This window comes from Castor canadensis, chromosome 14 (genome assembly GCF_047511655.1).
Source record: "Castor canadensis chromosome 14, mCasCan1.hap1v2, whole genome shotgun sequence".
In the NCBI taxonomy this organism is placed as follows: Eukaryota; Metazoa; Chordata; class Mammalia; order Rodentia; family Castoridae; genus Castor; species Castor canadensis.
Window position 1 is genome coordinate 4,245,866 of NC_133399.1, and position 27,113 is coordinate 4,272,978.

At 39.2% G+C, this 27,113-nt stretch overlaps 2 protein-coding genes and 1 non-coding gene across 5 annotated transcripts in view; 2 read left to right on the forward strand and 1 right to left on the reverse strand.

The window, feature by feature from the left end:
• Positions 1–12,695, reverse strand: part of LOC109674142 (uncharacterized) — a 58,477-nt gene extending 45,782 nt beyond the window's left edge. For 2 of the 3 annotated variants that reach the window (XM_074053700.1, XM_074053699.1), the window contains exon 1: positions 12,557–12,689. Coding sequence is in view for 1 of the 3 variants with exons in the window: in XM_074053698.1 (XP_073909799.1) it covers positions 12,557–12,559 (3 nt within the window). In the remaining 2 variants the exon portion in view is untranslated. Of the gene's footprint in view, positions 1–12,556 lie in introns of all 3 variants that reach the window. The other variant, XM_074053698.1, reaches the window with a different exon arrangement.
• On the forward strand, positions 6,279–6,382 carry LOC141417056 (U6 spliceosomal RNA). The gene has a single exon (XR_012441685.1). It is a non-coding gene; the product is annotated as a U6 spliceosomal RNA (small nuclear RNA).
• Positions 12,696–21,156: 8,461 nt separating the features above from the next.
• Positions 21,157–27,113, forward strand: part of LOC109702855 (uncharacterized) — a 59,441-nt gene continuing 53,484 nt past the window's right edge. The window contains exon 1 of the mRNA XM_074053695.1: positions 21,157–21,289. Coding sequence (XP_073909796.1) covers positions 21,287–21,289 — 3 coding nt within the window. The 5' untranslated portion in view covers positions 21,157–21,286. The remainder of the gene's footprint in view (positions 21,290–27,113) is intronic.

The following is a 27,113-nucleotide window of genomic DNA, read 5'->3' on the forward strand; positions in this document are numbered from 1 at the left end:
GAAAAAAAGTAGAGAATGACCTCAATTTAGATACACAGAATCAAACCTTCAAACAACTAAGACAACTAAATGACAGGAATCACCACATACCTATCATGCTAGTTAGTGGTGGCTCATGCCTGTTAACTAATCTACTCAGGAGACAAAGATTGGTAGGGTCATGGTTTGAGACCAACCTGGGCAAAAAGGTAATGCAACATCATCTCAGACAATAACTCTGCAGAGTGGTATTTACAAACATTCCACCTACATGGGAGGTATCTGTGGGAGGAGTATACTATGAGGCAACTGTGGTCAAAATGGGAGACCCTACTGAAAAATAACTAAAATTACACTAAAGGACTTGGGAGACTTGCTTGAACTCCAAATGCCCATATCCATGGTCAAAGATGTGTGCCAGAGCTTGTCAGGACAGAGCAAACCAGGGCAGGATGTTGTCCTTAGGACTTTGTCACAGGCTTCAGCTACTGGTGAGCTACTGAGGGGGTTCAGTGGAATCGACTTCTGAGGAGGACTAGAGTTTTGGTTGGAATAGCCTCAGGCATTTCTGTGCTGGACACAGTACTCCAGGGTAGTCAGTGAGTAAGGGGTGCAATAGAAAATTGTGACCAGTTTGCCATCCAAATCCCCATTCTCAGCTATCTTTCTGAGAAGTCAGTTAATACAATCCCTTCCTTGGCTAAGGAAAAAAAAATAAAAAAGAGATTTACAAACAAATCTCAGAAGAAAGGAAAACAGCCTTCACCAGGCAGACATCATACAATGCTGTTTAAAAACACAATCTCTTTAACACAGGAGGCAAGGACACCCCAATTACTACTTAAAAAGATGGATTCTACCCTTCTCTATGTCAGTGACAATGATCAAATTGCATAGGGAAATAGGAAAAGCAAAATCTGACCACCTAACTGTACAGTGTTATGTGCCTAGCATCCCAGCATCTGGTTTTGTTGTTTTGTGGGTAGAGGGCTTTTACTTGTGGTATTACACTTGCTAAGCATGTGCTCTATTGCATGAAAAACTTCACCAGGTCTCTTATGTGTTTGGTAAACTTGAGATAGGGCCTTAAGGATTATTTCCTGCAGTTGATCTCGAATCATGATCCTCCTGATTTCTGCTTATTGAGTAGCTAGGATTAGACATGTAAGCCACCACCATTCAACTCATCCCAACATTTGGAAGTCTGACATAGGACTACCATAAGTTAAGATCAGCCCAGGATACATACCCAGTTCAAGAACTATGTATGAATCCATGTGTCAAAGTAACCACAAAATAGAGCATTTTCAAAATTACAAGAATAAAAAAGAATGATGGGTGGGTGAATTCAACTGTGGTATATTGTAAGAACCTTTGTAAATGTCACAATAAACTCCAGGTACAACTATAATAAAAACCAAAAAGAACAGGATACAGGGCAGCCAGTGTGGTTCAAGTGGTAGAACATGATCCTATCAAATGTGAAGCCTTGAGTGAACACTGGTAATTTTTTTCACTCCTGGTGAACACTGGTAATTTTTTTTCCCATAAGCGTTCATTTTTGGGAGTGAGTCTGGGGCTTGCACTCAGGGCTTACACATTTGCAAAGCAGTCACTCTACCACTTGAGCCACACATCCAACCCTGAACATTGGCAATGAAATACCACCACCCCACATCCTTCCTATTCTCAGTATACTTAGATGTCCTTCTTTTTAAATCTACAGCGAGGTAAGTACAAACATTCAATTTCCACACTTTCTGCCTCAAAATCAGTAGATTAATTGATCACAAGAAACAGAACACTCATTCCTGGCCAGGCAGGTAAGGACTCCCTTGACCAGAAGGAAAGGATTGATGTTGTCATATTTCAAGAATTGGGATTATGCACTTCTCTTCATGCACAAGAATTTCTTATCTGAAATCTCAACCTAAACTGTATTACCCAAGAAAGTAAGAACATATGAAAAAGAGACCACAATCAATACGTACAAGGAGAAAGTGTAGATTTCTTAACAGAACTGCATACATGAGGCAATAGTGAATAAAACAAAAATTTAAAAAAACCATTGGGCGTAGTTCACACAAGGATTCTATTTGACCCCAAGTTATAATGAAGACCCACAATCAGAAAGTAAAGCACATTCCCAAGCTTAAAGACCAGACTGAAGACTGAATTGTTCAGTGCAACAAACCCACGTACAGCAGCAGGCACACCTAAGCATTTAAATTTGTGTCCTCAGCATGCCTGCTGTCCCCCCTTCCTCACATGGTACTAATGCCCCTCCTTCAATGTTGACCTTAAACAGAGGGAAAAATCACATGGAGATATTTTAATGTTCTGATAAAAAGAAACTGACACATTCATAAACTCATTCATACACCTGCTCCCATAAGTCCTTCTCTAAGCTTACTTTTACAGACTGTGAAATTACACTCTGATCCCACCACTTCTATGCATGCCTAGATAAAGTCCAGTCATGGAATGGATAGAATGTTAAACACATCTGCATGTACAGAAAGTATGACTCCTTATTGTTGCTGTAACTTACTATTTGTTGACAAATCACTCCCCATTCTCTCTGACCTGGTGTTGTTTGAACCAATGTCATACAAAGGCAAATGAGTGAGGGATTTTTTCCCCTGCTTGAGACTACTGGAAAGTTTTTGAACCTGTAAGAGTTGGGGCCAAACATGAGTCTTCAGATATTTGGAGACAAGTCATCAAGGAAGTTCACTGGACCCTACTCTACTTCTGCTCTTCTGCTCCCTGTCATGACATTTATTGTTTTGCTCCACCACATAATCATCATCCTATGTGCTGCCAGGCCCCATGTCCAAATCCCACAGAGCCATTTCATCATGGATGGGTCCTCCATACCTCAGAGCCAAAAAACAACTTGAGCCCTTATAGTTTCAACCTACAATTTGCTACAGAATGAATGCTCACTAATAAACTGTTTCCTACTTCCTCAGAACCTGGAATCTGCCATTTCAAACTTGATAAGATCAATTCTGAAGTAACTTTCAACACCTTTTCATTCCACCTGTTCTTCACAGCCTCTGGGACATCATCTTGCCTTTCCCTAAAGATCTCAAAATCATCTGCAACAGAATCTTCTCCTTTTGCTTTACTATTTTCAGAATAAGATCCTCCAGGTCCATCAGGTATACACACCATTCCTTCCACTTTCTAGGTCCTAGTACTATCTTCCTACATCCATTGCTTATGTTTCTTTTCCTATACATCCCTCTCTAGCTCTTTCCCTAACTATATACCCATTCCTCAGTTCATTAACAAGGCCATTTCTAGTAAATGTCATCTTTCAAATCCAGGAATACTCTATACATACAAAGGCATTTTTTCTTAATAGCATAAACCCTTTTTCTTAATAGGTTCTGGACAGGGCTGACTATAAAACCTGCTTGTATTACACCAGTTTCACTTGCTAATAGCAAAATATGCCACTCTGAGAAAGGTAGAAAGTAACATACATATTTTAGATTTTGGCTTGTTTTGGAGTGTGGGATTTTGGTTTGAACTCATGGCTTTGTGCTTTTAAACCAAGTGCCCTATTGCAGTGTATTTTGGTCTGCTTATTTCGAAGATGGGGGTCACTTCTTTACCCAAGCTACCCTTCAACGCAATCTTCCCAATGTCAGATTTTGAAGTAAATAGGATTATATGCATGATCCACTAGTGCCAAGCAAAATTAGTATTTTTGTATCAAATTCAAGAGTCAATGAGATGCACTAGGTGAAGGGCTTTCTGCTCACCATTTTTTCTTATGTAGCATGATACAAAGGTATTTATTTTGTGAATTTTTCAAATAAGAACATTTATTTAGCTTGTATACTTATATGCACAATTTGTTGTTACAAAAAAATTTCTAGTTTTGTGTCTCTTTCAAAAGTTTTTTACATGTATATTATGAGGTTTACATTAATGTCATTCAATGCATAAATTATCAGAATACTTTTATGTTTCAAGTATCTATTTATAAAAACATGTAAATAATTCCATGAAGGAAGAGTTTTTATGTGACATACAATAACTACTTTAAAAGATGTAAAATTCGCAGGGAATATTTGAGGAAAGGATGAGGACAACCAGGAGGGTAAGAGGAGTGTATAGAAGAGTGTTTGTGATCAAAGTACACGACATAGATGTATGTCATACTGAGCCAGGCACCAATGAACATTGCCTGTCAACTGATGTACTTGGGAGACTGAGATGAGGAGCATTGGGTCCAGGCCAGTCCAAGTCAAAAAAAAAAAAATGTGGTAAGCACCTGACCTTAAAAAACAGCCAAGGAAATAAGGGCTGGAGGTGTGACTCAAGTAGTACAGTACCTGCCAAGCAAATGCAAAGCCCAGAGATGGTTTAATTTACATAATCAATATATGCTAATAAAATCTCACAGATTTTTATTCCTTTTAACAGAATATGAAGAGTTCAATCATTGAATAGAATATAAATCGAATAAGCAAACACTTCTTCTATGAGGTGGTATTGCTAGGTAATAAAATCAAAAAATACTGTGCTTTGAACAATTATGCACAAACAGAAAGACTATGAAATTCGGACTTTAGATGAGGACAGCACTAAAACTCACTCATCTTTATTGAAGTATGGACTCCTTAGGCTTGTGCTGTAACCCCTGCATTTATCAAAGCTGATGATCTGGTTAGAATATTACATGTGTGTCCTCCTTAAGGAGGTAGTGATGCAGCTTACATATGACAAAAGCAAAAATTAAACAAAGCGACCTTAAAATGTCATTAATCCCACTGGATAAAAGTAAATTTTAGTCATATTTAGAATTCTCAAATGCTGTAAGGCTGAGTGTAATAAGTTTTTAACTTCAGGGCTGGTACAGTGGCTCAAGTGGTATGGTGACTGCCTAGCAAATGTTAGATCCTGTGTTCAATTCCCAGTACTACCAAAATATTTTTTTAACTTCAGTGAGAAATAAACATTAAAAACCAATAAACATACAATTTCTTAATGAATATAAAGTATAGAAAGACATAAATTGTGAAATTAATATCATTGAATGTGGACTGGGAAGGAAATAAAAGTAAATTGTCATTATATTCAACTAAAGCTAAGTTTTGTTGCTAAATTTTGAATAGCCAAAAAATATTTTATGTAACCCTGTTGGTAAATATGAAGAAATCACTTGTTTTTTCTTTGGCAGTATTTTGGTTTGAACTGTGGGTGGCGAGCTTGATAGGCAGATGTTCTACCACTTGAGCAATTCCACCAGTGAAGAAATGACTTCTAATAGACACAAAAACAAAGAAAAACAAATGAAACCAAATCATATCAATAATATATAAAACAAAGACCATGTAAACATGATTGAAGGGAGGGACCAGTATCTGCACACGTCACTAATAAATGTGAAGATGGTAGACTGGTCTACCGCACACATCAGTGAATTATTAGTACCTGTGAGTTACAGAGCCAGAAAGATGGTGAAGCATTATCTTCCAAATTAGGCAAGGATGGGAAGGCACTGACGGTTAACTAGTGGACAGCATCCTATACAAAGTAGACAGTTAAGGATCAGGAGAGAACAAGAGAAAAGAAGCATAATGCTGTGGCATCCACAGTACCAAGGAGCAGACTGAAGTCATAGAAAGCAAAAGTATCACAAAACATGCAGTGCAGTTTCATTGAAAATAGGCAGAAATATATGAACATCACAACATGTACATAGTGCACACTGGGAGATAAAAAGTCTCAATGTGTAGCAAAGAGTAGGTGCTGAAATGAAAGAAAAAAAGAGACTCAGGAAGCACAATGAACACTACTGTCAGTATAAAGTCTAAAGACGCATGGACTCTTTATAACATGCAGGCGCTAAGAAAGTGCTCGGTTCTAGGCATTCAGTCAAGGTGCAGTGGTGGGGGGCCATTTGGATAAGCTTCTGAGTCTGGAACTTTATCATTGAAAGGTCCCTGCATTGTCCTATCTCTGGGAACTTCCAGCAAGGGTCAGTTGCTAATCCAGTGAGTGCTGATCCTGGAGTACTGGTCTAGCTATAGGGAAAGGCCTCAAGTGAGATCAGGGCAGAGATCCCTGTGGTGGAAACTGGTCAGATATGCAGGTGACAGAGGAAATCTCTTTCCATTTGGGTCACTGATAGGGAAAAATGCTGAAGTATTCCATAAAATTAAAGACTAGTGGAAATTTTTTTAAATGTATTTGAATTCACTCATAAATCCAACACAGATTTAAATCAAAGTAGAAACACCTTATCAAAAGATCGGATCTGATTAAAACAGTATCATGTTGTCTTAACCAGTACACACACTGAAACTGGAATGGTACAGAGAAGATTAACGTGGCCATGCACAAGGACAACATGCAAATTCCTGAAGCGTTACATATTTTAAAAAAAAAGACAGTATCCATGAAACTCAAACATAACTAACAAAGTTATGTCACATTAATCCATGTACTTTCTTTTAGGCAGCTGTTATTATTTGAAGTAGGGTGCTGCCAGTGTCCAACTATGTGCTTTAGCAGTCCTCCTCCCTCAGGTTCCATTGCAGCTGGGTTTATAGGTAGGCACCAGAATGATAAATACAAAACTGATGCTCAAACAATGCATTCATAGCTTGGTTTTGTTGGCTGGAACATTCTACACCTTTTAAAATTTGCTCCTGTTATGTATACAGCATTCAACTACCTGAAGAATTTTCACAGGATTTTAACTTGTTTTTAAAAAGATTTGTGTGTTATCCACTGAAACAGGGTCTCCCTATTTATTCCAGGCTGCCCTGAACTTGCTGTATTGCTTGAATGACCTCAAACCCATCATCTATCTATCTTTACTGAAGATATCTGTAAAATCACACCGAGTGTAATGACAGGTTTCAATCCATTGTGTATTTCCATTTATGGGAAAGATGAACCCTTTTTCAAATCTCTATCAATCAAATTTTCAATTCATATCATCTATCATCTCTGTGAAGGAAACCAAGCCAAGTACAAGTGGCAACACATGTTCAAAGGTCAGTGGCTCCTACCACATTCCACACCATCTACAAGAACTGTGAAAGTCATACCAGTTGACATAGAAACTATCTTTGCAACAAAGTCACATGATGATGGGTCCACAAATTCTCACTTCAATTCAGGATTGTTACACTCTCATTCACCATTTACATTCAAAAATCACATAGTACATCTGACACCTCATTGGATCTATTTTTTAAATTGAGAGTAGAACATAAACACCTAGTTGGTAATTGGTCCCAACAATTGCATGTTATACACTGGGATTCTAGCACTTTCCATTACAAATTCCTACTATTTCTTCCCATAAAATTAACATTGAATGTTCTAAGACTGAATAATGTTATAAATGCATATGAAAATTAGCATGTTGACTGGTATCTGGCAACTGCTATTGCTATGAACTTGAACAATTTAACAATAAAAAGGGGAGAATTCTCTGAAGAAATTTACCCAACAACATCCTACTGTAGGTAATGAATTTGCTTCTATTATAAAAATAATTATTTGCATATTTCTACAATGCCCATGACAGGGAACCTATAAGGTAAACTAAAATATACTACCTGTGATAACTATGATCATTTGCATGTTTATGCTATGTTCTTTAGAGGGATCCTATAGGAGAGTCCAAAATACATGGCAATGCTCACATGGTAAAAACAGCCCACAATATGCAGAATTTTTACGATAAAAGTAAAAATACACAATGTATAGAGAGCTAGCATTTCTTTAACATAAGCTGGGCAGAGTCAAGGGAAAAATGAGACAAATAGAGTAAAATTCAAGATACACAGCACAAAATACTAAGATCTAGTTTTGATTACTGTTAATGTTTATAAGAATATTATTTGGATGATTTCATGCTATGTATTCTTAAACCTAATGTAAATATGATAGAAGTAAGCTGGAATAACTTTTGGATGCAGAACACTGTGAATCCTATGCATTCATGATTTTTCCTGTATGAAGTCTTCTGGGTGCCACAAGAAGTATATAGCATGGATATCAAATGCCCGTATACCCACTGAACCGTGGAAAGATAAAACTTGAACACTTTAGAAATCACAGGGCAGGTGGAGTGGCTCAAGTGAGAAAGTGCCTGCCTATCAAGCATGAAGTCCTGAGTTCAAACAAGAGTACCACCAAAACCAGTAAACCAGAAATCATGATGAAACACCTGTTGCATATGATAGTGCAAATTTTCCTCATTAGAAAGAGGGAAACATGGTGAAGAAACAGGAAAATAGAAAAACTATGCATGAAGACATCATCCCTACTCCCATGCACAGGTAAGAAATAGAGAAGAAACAGAGAAATGTCGATTGTCAGTCGAAAAGCATTGTCACAGTTCCTCAAACTGCTTTTGCTGAAAAACATGGACTCCATACTCAGCCCATGAATTAACTACAACCAGGAAAACATGGCATCTCTCCATTTTCAATCAGTCTTTTCACTGAGCCATTCACTCTGCAGTCACCATGCGACCCCCATGGAACCTAGAAAGGAGAAAATACATATTTTCTTCATGACATGAAACCAAAACTATCCCCAACAGTAGACCCTCCTTCAGATGGAGCATCCTCTGGATAACAACTCCACAACCTCTCCCAAAACTACACCTGACCTATAACTACACCAAACCTATGACTGGAACTGATTAACTGTGCATGTCTGTGTTCCCTGCCCCTAGTTCTTTGCCCATTTAAAGCTATAACTCTTCTCTGTACCCTGTAGATGGTGAATATGAGCTGAGTACTTACTCTGCCTCATCCCACAGCATATCATTAGCTGTGAAACAACTTTCCATTCCCTGCATTCACCATGCTGTTTTATTTGAAATTGAAGGGTAATTCGCTGGGCCTAGAATGTTCAATCAGAGGAGCTTGTGCCCTGGGTCCAAAATTGTATCTTTGGAATGGGAAATTGATGCTGAAAAATCTCAGGCAGTGGACTCATTTCACAAAGCCTTTGTTGGAACTGTCTAAAGGAGAATCCAAGGACTGTAGGGAAGCATGTTGAAGAAACAGCAAAGTGGAAAATACTATACCCATAGAAGATAATATGAGTACGGACTGAGAAATCAGAGGGTTATATAATAATCATAAAGATGGATATACAAGTTCAATGAAAACAGCACGATAGGTGCTCAAGAGGACAAGAACAAGAACAAGAATGAATGTGAAAATGTTGATATTATGTGGCCAGAAGAGAAAGAAAACACTTTAAAATTCACAGAATGTGTCACCAGTATCTGAATTTTGGAAAATATTGAAAGTTCTCCAGAGAGAAACAAAAATATACAAGCTACGAACTTAGATCACATAAAGAAAAAGTGTTACTTGAAATACATTTAACTTACTTAGAAAAGGATTTCACATGTTTGAAAAATTGCTAACAATACATTTTTAATTTACTTGGTATTATAAAAGGGGATAGAAAATGTGATAGTATAATTAATAAAGGACTGCACCTGTCAGACTGGTTCAAGTGGTATAGTGCATGCCTTAGCAATCACAAGACCCTAAATAATAAGTAAACAAATAGGTATATAAAGGATTTCAGTAAGATTGTACTATACCAGCTAAATGCAGAGCACATCATTTTGCTGAATTTATAATAACCATCTGAACTTAAAATTAGTAGAAGAACAACACTTACCTACAACAAAGGAAAAGCAAAAGAAGAATGACAGGCAGAGAGGAAGGGGTGAGATGGGGGTGAGATAATATGAAGGAATAGGAAAAATGCTCAACAGCACAGATCAACAGCATATTACAAGCAACAGCATATTACAAGCAACAGCATATAAAGAAGCCGTTTAATGCTAAATGAACAAGTGTAATAAATTAGAACATTCCATGTACTGACAAATCACAGAAGCAAACATCCATAAAAGTTCTGATAAATTCATACACTCTTCAAACTTCCTAGGAAATTTAAATTATCCCTATCTACAGAGCACCAATCCCACAATCCACACCCTACAAGAATATTCTGCTAACAGTGTAGAACACTAGGGAAACTTTACATAATTAAAATGAACAAAACCTTTTGGTCACCCTTACCACAGGGATATGATTTATGGACTTGAGTCTTTCTGAAAGATCTATTGCTCCAGAAACTGTTGTCATGCATGCACTTTAAGGTGAGTGAAATCCTCAGTCATCTTCTGACATCCTGTGACCTTAGTGAGCTATCTTAATCTTTGGCAATTTACACTGAGATATATTAATTGCAATGTTTATTTTCAGAAATCTTCGGATCACTTCCAACATTATAGGTTTGCTTAGTGTATCTACATGGCTATGCCTAACTGCTACCTATGAAGTCTATTCAGTGTGTACTCTTTCCTTAATGAGCCATGCTTCACTTTTGCTCAACTCCAAGGCCTTGCCTGAATTCATCTCTCACAAGGCATAAGTATCAAGAATAGATAATCTGGTAACATTACCAAACATTTCCCCAAAGTCCCAAATCTTTTATGATTTGTGCTGTGTTTTTTGCCATCACTACTGATAACAAATATGTGATATTTTCAACACCAACCAACTTTCAAACACCAATTAATTGTCCTTCAATTAAAATCTAACACCATCCAGACTTGGCATAGTCCCTTCAACTTCTGGGCAGTGTGAAAGAAACACAACAAGACATAGCACATGTTTGCTATGTCTGGTAACACCAGTCACTTTCCTAAAGTCATAGAGCAGTAACACCCTGAGACAAGCCATTAGAAAAGGTAAACATTGCCTCAGTGGGGCTTAGGAAAACAACCAAATACACTCCTATTGCCTCAGAAATTTCAAGAATCTCAGAATTTCTTTTGCCAGAAACTGACACAGGACCAAAACTTTTAATTTATACTGCACACCCACATCACCTTCAAAGTACACCAACTTTCTGCCACATAAGGAAAATATAAAGGTGTGTTCCTCTGAGTCTGGGCTTCACAGACTTCTCTTCACTGGCACAAATTACACTCTGTCTAAACAACTACCTCAACACAAAAGGAAAGTTGTGGAAGGATATATTCTGAATGTTGTAACAGTCATAAATAGCTGCAATTAATCCACATTTCCAATCATTTCTGCACTAGAAAAGGAGCACAGAACCAGCATTCTTCCCATTACCCCCTTTGTAAACTCAAGATATTCCCCTAAGCAGTTTCCAAACGCCCTTTTGTTGCATCAACAATGATTATATCCTCTAATCAGTGCGAATATCTTCAAAATGATTTGTAAATAGTTGTAAGGTGATTTGACAAACCTGAACCCGATTCATCCAACAAATCACACTTTAGTATCACTATAAGATCATGAAGAACACAGGTCCCTGTGGTTCATGCCTGTAATTCTACCTGCTCAGGAGACAGATATCAGTGTGTCTTGGACAAGGCCTATGCTACCAACAAGTTCTTGAGACCCCGTCTTGAAAAACCCCATCACAAAAAAGGGGTAGTGGAATCACTCAAGTGGTAAGAGCACATGCCTAGCAAGCGTGAGGACCTGAGTTCAAATACCAGTGCAGTCAAAAATACAAAAGACCACGAAGATCCTAGCACTGGTAGCTCCTCTCTGTAAACCTAGGTACTGGGGAGACTGACATCAGGATGACAATTAAAATCACTTTAGCAAAACTGTTTACAAGACCCCTTTTCCAAAATAACTAAAGCAAAATAGACTGGAGATACGGTTCAAGGGTTGAGTGCTGCTCTGTAAATCCAAAACTATGATTTCAAACCTCAGTCCCCCAAAATAAGACCAGTAACAAGGAAACAAGACCAAGATGATCACAGAAGTAAACTGATCTTGCCAATCTCCATGTCTGCCCACTTCCAATTTATTTCTTCTCCCGTTTTCTCCTCTCTTTGAGAGCAAATAGTCTTTCTGCCTTGAGATGACTACATACTTTACTTTTCGTGCTTTCCCCCTAGTGTAATTCTCTTAAAGTCATGGTCTAAGTTAATCAGCATTTCCTTATAAAAAAAAATTCTAGAAACAACCTGTGGAAAATGAACACTTAAGTCAGGAAGTGCAAAAAGTGTCCCCTCCACTCAGAAGGCAACCATGAGCACATGTGGATCCAAATTTCTAATGAATCTGGCAATGTGTGGGATTCACGGAAATTTAGGGACTTACTGGCAGCACTAAGAAGCACTGCAGTGAGGGGGCAGGGCATAGAGCTTAGCTCATGCTTCCCTTAAACCTGATGGACTCAAAGGGATCCCAGGTCCCATAAGGAGCGCCCTGTCCTGGCACAAACTCCTTAAGTACGCAAGAGGCTCCCCAGCCACGTCAGTCTGTGGGACAGGAATTTGCCCAGAGTCTCCCAGCAGGCCTGTGGGCTGGGATTAAGTCGCCTCACAGGCACACAGGATGGGGTTTCAAGGCTTTAGGCCCACCAGCTCCAAGCTGGAGCGGACCTAAGGCCCCAACCCTGCGATCAGGGCGCAGACTCCGGAACAGACAGAGCCCAGTCAAAACTACCGCTGCTTCTGGATCCAACAGTCCCTCCTCCCGGACTGCAGGTTCCCAGCCCCTCTCACCATTTCCCGCTTCTGACGTGACCAGGAGACCTCACTATGGTCCTGCAGTCAGAAGATTTCACACAGCTGCTGGAGCTGCGTAGCCTAAACAACCCGACCCACAAGCAGGCGCAAGGCAAATATGGCGTTAATGAGGAAGGCAACGTGGATTGAGTAACACTGTCGCTCCCCATTGGACGGGAGGCACAGGCGATTAAACAGCTGCTCTGATTGGCTAATGGATAAAGGGCCCAACCCCCAAGCCCTTGAGTGATGGGAATGTGGAATGGGGGTGGGATGCTAACGGGTGACTTGAAAGCACAGACTCCAGCAGTCCTTGCCAATCAGGCTTCCTTTGTTGGAGACGTGTTTTAGTTTGTTGGAAAGTTACATTCAGCATTCAGTTTGTCGTGGCCCTCTGGACCCAGCGCTTGCCTTTTATCATACTCACTGTGACCTTCTCGTATACTCCTCCTGAAAATAGGACTACAGCTTTATTCAGAGAATTCTAGACTAATATTCCATGGAGAAAATTCATCATCTCAGTTAAGGAGGGGTGATTCAGGTAGGCTAGGACACGGAATGTCAATTTAGGGTGGTATTCAAACTCTGGAAACTGGAGTGAAGTAGATGGCCAGGGATTTTTCACACCTCATGTTTCAGTCTAACCATTTGCACCCAAGAAAATAAAAACACATTGCCAAAAAAGTAATTTACTTATTTCATATATGGACCCCTCCTCCAAAAGAACCAGATAAAATAGACTGGAGATATGGTTCAAGCAGTTGAGCACATGCTCTGTAAATGCTAAGCTATGAATTCAAACTCCAGTCCCCAAAAATAAAAGAAGATGATCACAGGAGAAAACTGATTTTGCCAATCTCCGTGTCTGTATACACCCAAATTATTCCTTCTCCTGTTTTTTCCTCTATTTGAGAGCAAATCACCTTTCTGCTTTGAGATGTCTTCGTACCTTTTTTTGTGGCTTTCCCTCTATAGTAATAGAATATTCTAAAAGTCATGGTCTAAGTTAATCAGGATTTCATTATAAAAACAGTATTCTACAAACACCTGTGGACATTTAACAGTTAAGTCAACAAGGGCAAAAAGTATCCCCACCACTCAGAAGCCAACCACCTGCACATGTGGATCTGCATTCCAAAGAATCTGACAATGTCCAGGATTTGTGGAAATTTAGGGACTTATTGGGAGCACTAAGAAGCACTGGATTTAGAAGACAGAGCATAGAGTTTAGCCCATGCTTCCCTTGAAACTGAGGGACTCAAAAGAAAGCCAGGTCACAGGAAGGAGTTATGGGGACACTGCACAGTAGGGCCCTGGCCCAGAAAAAACTCCATAAGTACTCAGTGGTATCCCCATCCACCTCAGTGGGCTAGATAGGAATTTGCAGGCAGAAACTACCAGCAGGGCTGTGGGCTGGGATTGAGTCACCCCACAGGGACATAGGACTCAGTTCAAGGCCTTCAGTCCATTGGACCCACCAGGCAGAAGCAGACCTAAGACCCTAACCATGTGAACTAGATGGGAAATTCAGAACTGGCAGGGCTCAATGACCAGCTACCCTCTCACCAATTCCTGTTTCTGATGCTTCCTGGTGACTTCCCTATGGTCCTGAAGTCAGAAGATTTCACACAGCTGCTGACGTTGTGTAACCTGTCAACTCTCCCAGCAGCCATTCTGATTGGCTAATGCATACAGGACCCAACCCCAAACATGGAGGCACTGAGGGAGTTCTAAACCATAGAACCCAGTAGCCCTTGGGAGATCAGGATTCCTATGTTGGAGATCTGTTCAGTTTGTGCGATAATTACATCCAGCAGCATTTTTCCAGCTCTTTGGTCCCAGGACATGCCTCTTAACATACTCACTGAGACTTTCTTGCATATTTCTCCTGAAAATAGGACAAAAGGTTTGTCAGAAAATCCAAGAGTCCATATCACATGGAAAAAGCTCACCATGTCAGTTAAGGAAGGGAGACTCAGGAAGTCAATGTAGGGCTGATGGTCAAACTCTGGAAACTGGAATCAAGCAGATGACAAGGGCTTTCTCACACCTCATGTTTCAATTTAACTATTTTCACACACACACACACACACAAAACAAAAACAAAAAAAAAAATCACCAAAATAGTTGTATGGAGAAAATGGAGGTATTCCACAATTTTATCCTATGAAAGATTCAAGAAGTAGAGTGACTGTTTGGAAAGCATGAAAGAATAAAAAGTATATATACTGTTTACAACCTCTCACAGGGATGCTGTGTTGTCCAAGATCACAAGTAAAACCCACTTTCATGAGTTTAAACAGATTTCCCAGTATAAGCTTAGCCTGATTTTTGAAAATGAGCCCTAAATTTGATCAAACCTCAGAGAGTCAGAGAAACCTCAGGATTTAAATGTTGTATTCTATCAAGCTCATCTACCTCTCCTCCTAGGGAAAAATATCTCCCTTCTACACATAAATATTGATGAGAAGGAAGACCTCACTTCAGACTCTTGGATGTGGTAATGTAAAGAAACTGTAAATGTATCATTTGACTTAAATGTTGATTTCCAAAAGCCTGATGTTCATTAATTTTCTCCATATGTAAATAGCCGGTCTTTCTCCATGATAGCTGCTCATTTCAAATCAAAACACTGTGGAGAAAACAGTCCCAGGAAAACCAGAGTTATAGATTCAGGAAGGGTACAGCGCCGAACCTCATTCACACGTGGTTGATCTGTTTTCAATTATTCTGCAGATTCACACTGTCAACAGTCCTCAGGAAATTCCACATGTTGATTTCTGTAGACTTACATTATTAGTTTTCTGCTACAGGTCAGAACATGGCATATCCTTGTGAATATTCCATTGGATCATGAAGAAATTGTTACTCTGCAGGTTTTGCCTGATAAATTCAATGAAAATAATTGAGTCTGCTTGGTTGATAATGTTTTGAATTAGCCTTTTTGTTACTTATTTCTGCCTTCTCAATCTGTCTCTTATAGTTGTATTGAAATGTTCATATGATTTTTTTCCCTGGGACTGGAATTTTCACTTAGGATTTCACATGTGCAAAGCAAACACTGTGCTGCTTGAGCCATACCTCTAGTCCATTTTGCTCTGATTTTGGAGATGGGATCTTGTTAACTATTTGCCCAAGTGAACCTGGAGTGTCAAAGATCATCATTTCTTTATTGGCAACTGTATGTTCCCAGAATAATGTTGAAATTGTTCATTTTGAATGTTTATATGTGATAACAAGTGTGAATAATTGATTTGGGGGACTAGAGGCATAGCTGAAGTGTTAGATCATGTGCCTAACAAATGTGAATCCCTAACTTCAAACCCCAGAATACCCAAGGGAGGGAAAGGACTTAGTGTATCTTTATTTAATTCTTTTCACAATCTTTCTTTGTGCAATCTTTATTTTCAACCACTTTTTCCTTCTCTCTAACACTCATTGCAATTTTTGCAATGCTGACATACATGTGATATGTTCTGTAAATATTAATAAATTTTGATTGTCTCATTGAGAATGAATAATTTCAATTCCTTTATGAATTTTTGTAGAATCACTGAGTGCTGCCTAAAGAGCAGAGTCTCAAACCTCAAGTTAACACAAAATGTGAAGCCAGGCATGTTTGTGCACAGTTATAATCCGGCATTTGTAGGCTGAGGAAGGATGGTCAAAACCTGAGACCAGCCTGATATTCTGAGCCACAGCTCAGGCTTTGCTCAAAAGAAATGAAGAAAAACAAAATATGCTGGGCACTGGTGGCTAATGCCTGTAATCCTAGCTAATCAGAAGGCAGAGATTAAGAGAATCATGGTTCCAAATAGCTCATGAAACCCTATCTTGAAAAATCTTATCACTAACATACGGCTGGTAGAGTGGTTCAAAGTGAAGGCCCTGATTTCAAACCACAGCGGACTTAAAAAAAATTAAATCTCAAACACTTTGGTTCCAAGCTCATTGGATATACATATTCACATGAATGTAAATCTTACGGGGCAGATACCTGAATACAAAGTGCATTTAAATGTGATACAAAAAATGTGATACATTTAAATGTGATACAAATACAGTCCTCAAGTTCTTTTACCCATGTTCTGACTATCATCTTAAATATGTCCAGTGGTCTAGCTGTGTGGACCATGTGGTAACAAGCTTACCAAGCAAGGATACAGTCCATAATTCATCCTGAGATGGTGAAAAAGAAAGAGGAAACTTCAACATGTCTTCTTTCCACAACTGGACTCTGTAACCACTTTATGAGCAGAACTCAGAAATCTGTAGAAAACAACAGCTTCTCTGTTCATTCTCTGCCACCACTCTCCAGCTAAACTTTGTTTCCTGGAAGTAATCAGAGTGGAAAGCTTCTTCCATAATGCCTGATATTTCTAGACCACCATAGCAACCTTGGTTTCATGATTTCCAAAATATTGGCCACAAGCACCACAGGGGCCACCATTTGTTCCTCCAACTTTCTTACCCACTTGCTTCAAATGTGAAGATTTATTGTAACTGCCAGACTAATCTAGCTTCAACCACCACCAAAATTGTTTCCTTCTTTATCAAATCCATTGTAGCCATCCCTACTTCAACTTTATCAACCACCACCATGGGTGACACCAAAACTACCATGACCATTGAAATTTCCTCATTGATCAAAATAATCATTACCAACAAAACAACTCATGACCATTATCAAAGTTTCCAGAAACAGTTCAACGTATTTGGCTGAATGAAGAACTAACTAAACAAATGTTGCTTTGACAGGGCTTTACTTATATCACAAATATGATCATTTGCAGTATGGTATTTCTTTTATTAACTTTGGGCAGTAATGGGCTTTGAACACAGGTATTAGTAGTTTCTTAGCCAGCCCTCTAAAATTCAAGTCAGACCCCAAGCTTTTTAGATTTGTTTTAGGTAGGCTCTCCCATTTTGCCCATGGTGGCCTCAGACTGTAATCTTCCCACTGATCCCTCCAATTTAGGTAGAATTATTTGCAAATACTATGAAGTGTTATTGACTGACATTAGGTTGTAGTAACTTTTTACTCGGGTCTCAAACCATGATCCTCCCAATCTTTGTCTGTTTGATAGGTGAGATTCCAGGCATAAGCCACCACAAACCAGCACCTAATATTTTATTTCTGAAATTTTATCCCTGGTGTCACTATTATCAAAATTTACAAAAACAAACTTCCTCTTTTTGTATTGAAATGCGGTGTTTGATTTCACGCACTTCAGTTTTTGCCATCCTTTACAAAATCATCTTACAATTGATGCTCTTTATTATCTTCTTTAATGCTACCAACAAAGATGTATTTCACTTTTTTTGGCACATTTCACATTTGAACTCAGGGACTTGCACATGCAAAGCAGGCAATCTACTGTTTTAGCCACCCCTCCAGTCTATACCTCTGCCTCACATTTAAGAGATAACTGTGGTTTGAGACTCTGCTCTTTAGGCAGCACTCAGTGATTCTACAAAAATTCATAAAGGAATTGAAATTATTCATTCTCAATGAGACAATCAAAATTTATTAATATTTACAGAACATATCACATGTATGTCAGCATTGCAAAAATTGCAATGAGTGTTAGAGAGAAGGAAAAAGTGGTTGAAAATAAAGATTGCACAAAGAAAGATTGTGAAAAGAATTAAATAAAGATACACTAAGTCCTTTCCCTCCCTTGGGTATTCTGGGGTTTGAAGTTAGGGATTCACATTTGTTAGGCACATGATCTAACACTTCAGCTATGCCTCTAGTCCCCCAAATCAATTATTCACACTTGTTATCACATATAAACATTCAAAATGAACAATTTCAACATTATTCTGGGAACATACAGTTGCCAATAAAGAAATGATGATCTTTGACACTCCAGGTTCACTTGGGCAAATAGTTAACAAGATCCCATCTCCAAAATCAGAGCAAAATGGACTAGAGGTATGGCTCAAGCAGCACAGTGTTTGCTTTGCACATGTGAAATCCTAAGTGAAAATTCCAGTCCCAGGGAAAAAAATCATATGAACATTTCAATACAACTATAAGAGACAGATTGAGAAGGCAGAAATAAGTAACAAAAAGGCTAATTCAAAACATTATCAACCAAGCAGACTCAATTATTTTCATTGAATTTATCAGGCAAAACCTGCAGAGTAACAATTTCTTCATGATCCAATGGAATATTCACAAGGATATGCCATGTTCTGACCTGTAGCAGAAAACTAATAATGTAAGTCTACAGAAATCAACATGTGGAATTTCCTGAGGACTGTTGACAGTGTGAATCTGCAGAATAATTGAAAACAGATCAACCACGTGTGAATGAGGTTCGGCGCTGTACCCTTCCTGAATCTATAACTCTGGTTTTCCTGGGACTGTTTTCTCCACAGTGTTTTGATTTGAAATGAGCAGCTATCATGGAGAAAGACCGGCTATTTACATATGGAGAAAATTAATGAACATCAGGCTTTTGGAAATCAACATTTAAGTCAAATGATACATTTACAGTTTCTTTACATTACCACATCCAAGAGTCTGAAGTGAGGTCTTCCTTCTCATCAATATTTATGAGTAGAAGGGAGATATTTTTCCCTAGGAGGAGAGGTAGATGAGCTTGATAGAATACAACATTTAAATCCTGAGGTTTCTCTGACTCTCTGAGGTTTGATCAAATTTAGGGCTCATTTTCAGAAATCAGGCTAAGCTTATACTGGGAAATCTGTTTAAACTCATGAAAGTGGGTTTTACTTGTGATCTTGGACAACACAGCATCCCTGTGAGAGGTTGGAAATGGTATATATACTTTTTATTCTTTCATGCTTTCCAAACAGTCACTCTACTTCTTGAATCTTTCATAGGATAAAATTGTGGAATACCTCCATTTTCTCCATACAACTATTTTGGTGATTTTTTTTTTTGTTTTTGTTTTGTGTGTGTGTGTGTGTGTGAAAATAGTTAAATTGAAACATGAGGTGTGAGAAAGCCCTTGTCATCTGCTTGATTCCAGTTTCCAGAGTTTGACCATCAGCCCTACATTGACTTCCTGAGTCTCCCTTCCTTAACTGACATGGTGAGCTTTTTCCATGTGATATGGACTCTTGGATTTTCTGACAAACCTTTTGTCCTATTTTCAGGAGAAATATGCAAGAAAGTCTCAGTGAGTATGTTAAGAGGCATGTCCTGGGACCAAAGAGCTGGAAAAATGCTGCTGGATGTAATTATCACACAAACTGAAACAGATCTCCAACATAGGAACCCTGATCTCCCAAGGGCTACTGGGTTGTATGGTTTAGAACTTGCTCAGTGCCTCCATGTTTGGGGTTGCATCCTGTATGGATTAGCTAATCAGAGAGGCTGTTTAATCATCTGTGTCTCCCCTCCAATGAGGAGCAATAGTAATTGGAGGTCAATATTGCCTATGACATTATTGCCATATTTGCCAGCCATCTGCTGCTGGGAGAGTTGGCAAGTTACACAGCTTTAGCAACTGTGTGAAATCTTTTGACTTCAGGACCATAGGGAAGTCACCAGGAAGCATCAGAAACAGGAAATGGTGAGAGAGTGGCTGGTCAATGAGCCCTGATATTTCTGAATCTCCTTCTTGATCACAGGGTTGGGGTCTTAGGTCTTCTCCTTCCTGGTGGGTGGCAATGGACTGAAGGCCTTGAACTGAGTCTCATGTCCCTGTGGGGTGACTCAATCCCAGCCCACAGCCCTGCTGGTAGTTTCTGCCTGCAAATTCCTATCTAGCCCACTGAGGTGGGTGGGGATACCACTGAGTACTTATGGAGTTTTTTCTGGGCCATGGCCCTACTGTGCAGTGTCCCCATAACTCCTTCCTGTGACCTGGCTTTCTTTTAAGTCCCTCAGGTTCAAAGGAAGCATGGTCTAAACTCTATGCTCTGTCTTCTGAATCCAGTGCTTCTTAGTGCTGTCAATAAGTCCCTAAATTTCCACAAATGCTGCACATTGTCAGATTCCTTGGAATGCAGATCCACATGTGCAGGTGGTTGGCTTCTGAGTGGTGGGGATACTTTTTGCCCTTGTTGACTTAGCTGTTAAATGTCCACAGGTGTTTGTAGAATGTTGTTTTTATAATGAAATCCTGATTAACTTAGACCATGACTTTTAGAGTATTGTATTACTATACAGGGAAAGCCACAAAATAAGGTATAAAGACATCTCAAAGCAGAAAGATGATTTGCTCTCAAATAGAATAAAAAAACAGGAGAAGAAATAATTTGAATGTATACAGAATAAAGCTACAGTCCCATTTTCAGGAGGAGTATACGAGAAGGTCACAGTGAGTATGATAAAAGGCAGGCGCTGGGTCCAGAGGGCCACGACAAACTGAATGCTGAATGTAACTTTCCAACAAACTAAAACACGTCTCCAACAAAGGAAGCCTGATTGGCAAGGACTGCTGGAGTCTGTGCTTTCAAGTCACCCGTTAGCATCCCACCCCCATTCCACATTCCCATCACTCAAGGGCTTGGGGGTTGGGCCCTTTATCCATTAGCCAATCAGAGCAGCTGTTAAATCGCCTGTGCCTCCCGTCCAATGGGGAGCGACAGTGTTACTCAATCCACGTTGCCTTCCTCATTAACGCCATATTTGCCTTGCGCCTGCTTGTGGGTCGGGTTGTTTAGGCTACGCAGCTCCAGCAGCTGTGTGAAATCTTCTGACTGCAGGACCATAGTGAGGTCTCCTGGTCACGTCAGAAGCGGGAAATGGTGAGAGGGGGCTGGGCACCTGCAGTCCGGGAGGAGGGACTGTTGGATCCAGAAGCAGCGGTAGTTTTGACTGGGCTCTGTCTGTTCCGGAGTCTGCGCCCTGATCGCAGGGTTGGGGCCTTAGGTCCGCTCCAGCTTCGAGGGTGCTGGTGGGCCTAAAGCCTTGAAACCCCATCCTGTGTGCCTGTGAGGCGACTTAATCCCAGCCCACAGGCCTGCTGGGAGACTCTGGGCAAATTCCTGTCCCACAGACTGACGTGGCTGGGGAGCCTCTTGCGTACTTAAGGAGTTTGTGCCAGGACAGGGCGCTCCTTATGGGACTTGGGTTCCCTTTGAGTCCATCAGGTTCAAGGGAAGCATGGGCTAAGCTCTATGCCCTGCCCCCTCACTGCAGTGCTTCTTAGTGCTGCCAGTAAGTCCCTAAATTTCCGTGAATCCCACACATTGCCAGATTCATTAGAAATTTGGATCCACATGTGGTCATGGTTGCCTTCTGAGTGGAGGGGATACTTTTTGCACTTCCTGACTTGTGGAAGTGCAAAGTGTTCATTTTCCACAGGTTGTTTCTCGAATTTTCTTTTTTTTATAAGGAAATGCTGATTAACTTAGACCATGACTTTAAGAGAATTACACTAGGGGGAAAGCTCAAAAAGTAACGTATGTAGGCAACTCAAGGCAGAAAGGCTATTTGCTCTCAAAGAGAGAAGAAAACGGGAGAAGAAATAAATTGGGAGTGGGCAGACATGGAGATTGGCAAGATCAGTTTACTCCTGTGATCATCTTGGTCTTTTTTCCTTGTTACTGGCCTTATTTTGGGGGACTGAGGTTTGAAATCATAGTTTTGCATTTACAGAGCAGCACTCAACCCTTCAACCATATCTTCGGTCTAATTTGCTTTAGTTATTTTGGAACAGGGGTCTTGTAAACTATTTTGCTAAAGTGATTTTAACTCTCATCCTGATGTCAGTCTCCCCAGTACCTAGGTTTACAGAGAGGAGCTACCAGTACTAGGATCTTCGAGGTCTTTTGTATTTTTTGACTGCACTGGTATTTGAACTCAGGTCCTCACGCTTGCTAGGCATGTGCTCTTACCACTTGAGTGATTCCACTACCCCTTTTTTGTGATGGGGTTTTTCAAGACGGGGTCTCAAGAACTTGTTGGTAGCACAGAGTTTGTCCAAGACACACCTGATATCTGTCTCCTGAGCAGGTAGAATTACAGGCATGAACCACAGGGACCTGTGTTCTTCATGATCTTATGTTGACACTAAAGTGTGATTTGTTGGATGAATCAGGTTCAGGTTTGTCAAATCACCTTACAACTACTTACAAATCATTTTGAAAATATTTTCACTGATTACAGGATATAATCATTGTTGATGCAACAAAAGGGCATTTGGAAACTGCTTAGGGGAATATCTTGAGTTTACAAAGGGGGTAATGGGAAGAATGCTGGTTCTGTGCTCCTTTTCTAGTGCAGAAATGATTGGAAATGTGGATTAATTGCAGCTATTTATGACTGTTACAACATTCAGAATATATCCTTCCACAACTTTCCTTTTGTGTTGAGGTAGTTGTTTAGACAGAGTGTAATTTGTGCCAGTGAAGAGAAGTCTGTGAAGCCCAGACTCAGAGGAACACACCTTTATATTTTCCTTATGTGGCAGAAAGTTGGTGTACTTTGAAGGTGATGTGGGTGTGCAGTATAAATTAAAAGTTTTGGTCCTGTGTCAGTTTCTGGCAAAAGAAATTCTGAAATTCTTGAAATTTCTGAGGCAATAGGAGTGTATTTGGTTGTTTTCCTAAGCCCCACTGAGGCAATGTTTACCTTTTCTAATGACTTGTTCAGGGTGTTACTGCTCTATGACTTTAGGAAGGTGACTGGTGTTACCAGACATAGCAAACATGTGCTATGTCTTGTTGTGTTTCTTTCACACTGCCCAGAAGTTGAAGGGACTATGCCAAGTCTGGATGGTGTTAGATTTTAATTGAAGGACAATTAATTGGTGTTTGAAAGTTGGTTGGTGTTGAAAATATCACATATTTGTTTTCAGTAGTGATGGCAAAAAACACAGCACAAATCATAAAAGATTTGGGACTTTGGGGAAATGTTTGGTAATGTTACCAGATTATCTATTCTTGATACTTATGCCTTGTGAGAGATGAATTCAGGCAAGACCTTGGAGTTGAGCAAAAGTGAAGCATGGCTCATTAAGGAAAGAGTACACACTGAATAGACTTCATAGGTAGCAGTTAGGCATAGCCATGTAGATACACTAAGCAAACCTATAATGTTGGAAGTGATCCGAAGATTTCTGAAAATAAACATTGCAATTAATATATCTCAGTGTAAATTACCAAAGATTAAGATAGCTCACTAAGGTCACAGGATGTCAGAAGATGACTGAGGATTTCACTCACCTTAAAGTGCATGCATGACAACAGTTTCTGGAGCAATAGATCTTTCAGAAAGACTCAAGTCCATAAATCATATCCCTGTGGTAAGGGTGACCAAAAGGTTTTGTTCATTTTAATTATGTAAAGTTTCCCTAGTGTTCTACACTGTTAGCAGAATATTCTTGTAGGGTGTGGATTGTGGGATTGGTGCTCTGTAGATAGGGATAACTTAAATTTCCTAGGAAGTTTGAAGAGTGTATGAATTTATCAGAACTTTTATGGATGTTTGCTTCTGTGATTTGTCAGTACATGGAATGTTCTAATTTATTACACTTGTTCATTTAGCATTAAACGGCTTCTTTATATGCTGTTGCTTGTAATATGCTGTTGCTTGTAATATGCTGTTGATCTGTGCTGTTGAGCATTTTTCCTATTCCTTCATATTATCTCACCCCCATCTCACCCCTTCCTCTCTGCCTGTCATTCTTCTTTTGCTTTTCCTTTGTTGTAGGTAAGTGTTGTTCTTCTACTAATTTTAAGTTCAGATGGTTATTATAAATTCAGCAAAATGATGTGCTCTGCATTTAGCTGGTATAGTACAATCTTACTGAAATCCTTTATATACCTATTTGTTTACTTATTATTTAGGGTCTTGTGATTGCTAAGGCATGCACTATACCACTTGAACCAGTCTGACTGGTGCAGTCCTTTATTAATTATACTATCACATTTTCTATCCCCTTTTATAATACCAAGTAAATTAAAAATGTATTGCTAGCAATTTTTCAAACATGTGAAATCCTTTTCTAAGTAAGTTAAATGTATTTCAAGTAACACTTTTTCTTTATGTGATCTAAGTTCGCAGCTTGTATATTTTTGTTTCTCTCTGGAGAACTTTCAATATTTTCCAAAATTCAGATACTGGTGACACATTCTGTGAATTTTAAAGTGTTTTCTTTCTCTTCTGGCCGCATAATATCAACATTTTCACATTCATTCTTTGTTCTTGTTCTTCTCCTCTGTTGAGCACCTATCCTGCTGTTTTCATTGAACTTGTATATCCATCTTTATGATTATTATATAACCCTCTGATTTCTCAGTCCATACTCATATTATCTTCTATGGGTATAGTATTTTCCACTTTGCTGTTTCTTCAACATGCTTCCCTACAGTCCTTGGATTCTCCTTTAGACAGTTCCAACAAAGGCTTTGTGAAATGAGTCCACTGCCTGAGATTTTTCAGCATCAATTTCCCATTCCGAAGATTTACAATTTTGGACCCAAGGCACAAGCTCCCCTGATTGAACATTCTAGGCCCAGCGAATTACCCTTCAATTTCAAATAAAACAGCATGGTGAATGCAGGGAATGGAAAGTTGTTTCACAGCTAATGATATGCTGTGGGATGAGGCAGAGTAAGTACTCAGCTCATATTCACCATCTACAGGGTACAGAGAAGAGTTATAGCTTTAAATGGGCAAAGAACTAGGGGCAGGGAACACAGACATGCACAGTTAACCAGTTCCAGTCATAGGTTTGGTGTAGTTATAGGTCAGGTGTAGTTTTGGGAGAGGTTGTGGAGTTGTTATCCAGAGGATGCTCCATCTGAAGGAGGGTCTACTGTTGGGGATAGTTTTGGTTTCATGTCATGAAGAAAATATCTATTTTCTCCTTTTTAGGTTCCATGGGGGTCGCATGGTGACTGCAGAGTGAATGGCTCAGTGAAAAGACTGATTGAAAATGGAGAGATGCCATGTTTTCCTGGTTGTAGTTAATTCATGGGCTGAGTATGGAGTCCATGTTTTTCAGCAAAAGCAGTTTGAGGAACTGTGACAATGCTTTTCGACTGACAATCGACATTTCTCTGTTTCTTCTCTATTTCTTACCTGTGCATGGGAGTAGGGATGATGTCTTCATGCATAGTTTTTCTATTTTCCTGTTTCTTCACCATGTTTCCCTCTTTCTAATGAGGAAAATTTGCACTATCATATGCAACAGGTGTTTCATCATGATTTCTGGTTTACTGGTTTTGGTGGTACTCTTGTTTGAACTCAGGACCTCATGCTTGATAGGCAGGCACTTTCTCACTTGAGCCACTCCACCTGCCCTGTGATTTCTAAAGTGTTCAAGTTTTATCTTTCCACGGTTCAGTGTGTATACGGGCATTTGATATCCATGCTATATACTTCTTGTGGCACCCAGAAGACTTCATACAGGAAAAATCATGAATGCATAGGATTCACAGTGTTCTGCATCCAAAAGTTATTCCAGCTTACTTCTATCATATTTACATTAGGTTTAAGAATACATAGCATGAAATCATCCAAATAATATTCTTATAAACATTAACAGTGATCAAAACTAGATCTTAGTATTTTGTGCTGTGTATCTTGAGTTTTACTCTGTTTCATTTTTCCCTTGACTCTGCCCAGCTTATGTTAAAGAAAGGCTAGCTCTCTATAAATTGTGTATTTTTACTTTTATCGTAAAAATTCTGCATATTGTGGGCTGTTTTTACCATGTGAGCATTGCCATGTATTTTGGACTCTCCTATAGGATCCCTCTAAAGAACATAGCATAAACATGCAAATGATCATAGTTATCACAGGTAGTATATTTTAGTTTACCTTATAGGTTCCCTGTCATGGGCATTGTAGAAATATGCAAATAATTATTTTTATAATAGAAGCAAATTCATTACCTACAGTAGGATGTTATTGGGTAAATTTCTTCAGAGAATTCTCCCCTTTTTATAGTTAAATTGTTCAAGTTCATAGCAATAGCAGTTGCCAGATACCAGTCAACATGCTAATTTTCATATGCATTTATAACATTATTCAGTCTTAGAACATTCAATGTTACTTTTATGGGAAGAAATAGTAGGAATTTGTAATGGAAAGTGCTAGAATCCCAGTGTATAACATGCAATTGTTGGGACCAATTACCAACTAGGTGTTTATGTTCTACTCTCAATTTAAAAAATAGATCCAATGAGGTGTCAGATGTACTATGTGATTTTTGAATGTAAATGGTGAATGAGAGTGTAACAATCCTGAATTGAAGTGAGAATTTGTGGACCCATCATCATGTGACTTTGTTGCAAAGATAGTTTCTATGTCAACTGGTATGACTTTCACAGTTCTTCTTGTAGATGGTGTGGAATGTGGTAGGAGCCACTGACCTTTGAACATGTGTTGCCACTTGTACTTGGCTTGGTTTCCTTCACAGAGATGATAGATGATGTTATGAATTGAAAATTTGATTGATAGAGATTTGAAAAAGGGTTCATCTTTCCCATAAATGGAAATACACAATGGATTGAAACCTGTCATTACACTCGGTGTGATTTTACAGATATCTTCAGTAAAGTTAGATAGATGATGGGTTTGAGGTCATTCAAGCAATACAGCAAGTTCAGGGCAGCCTGG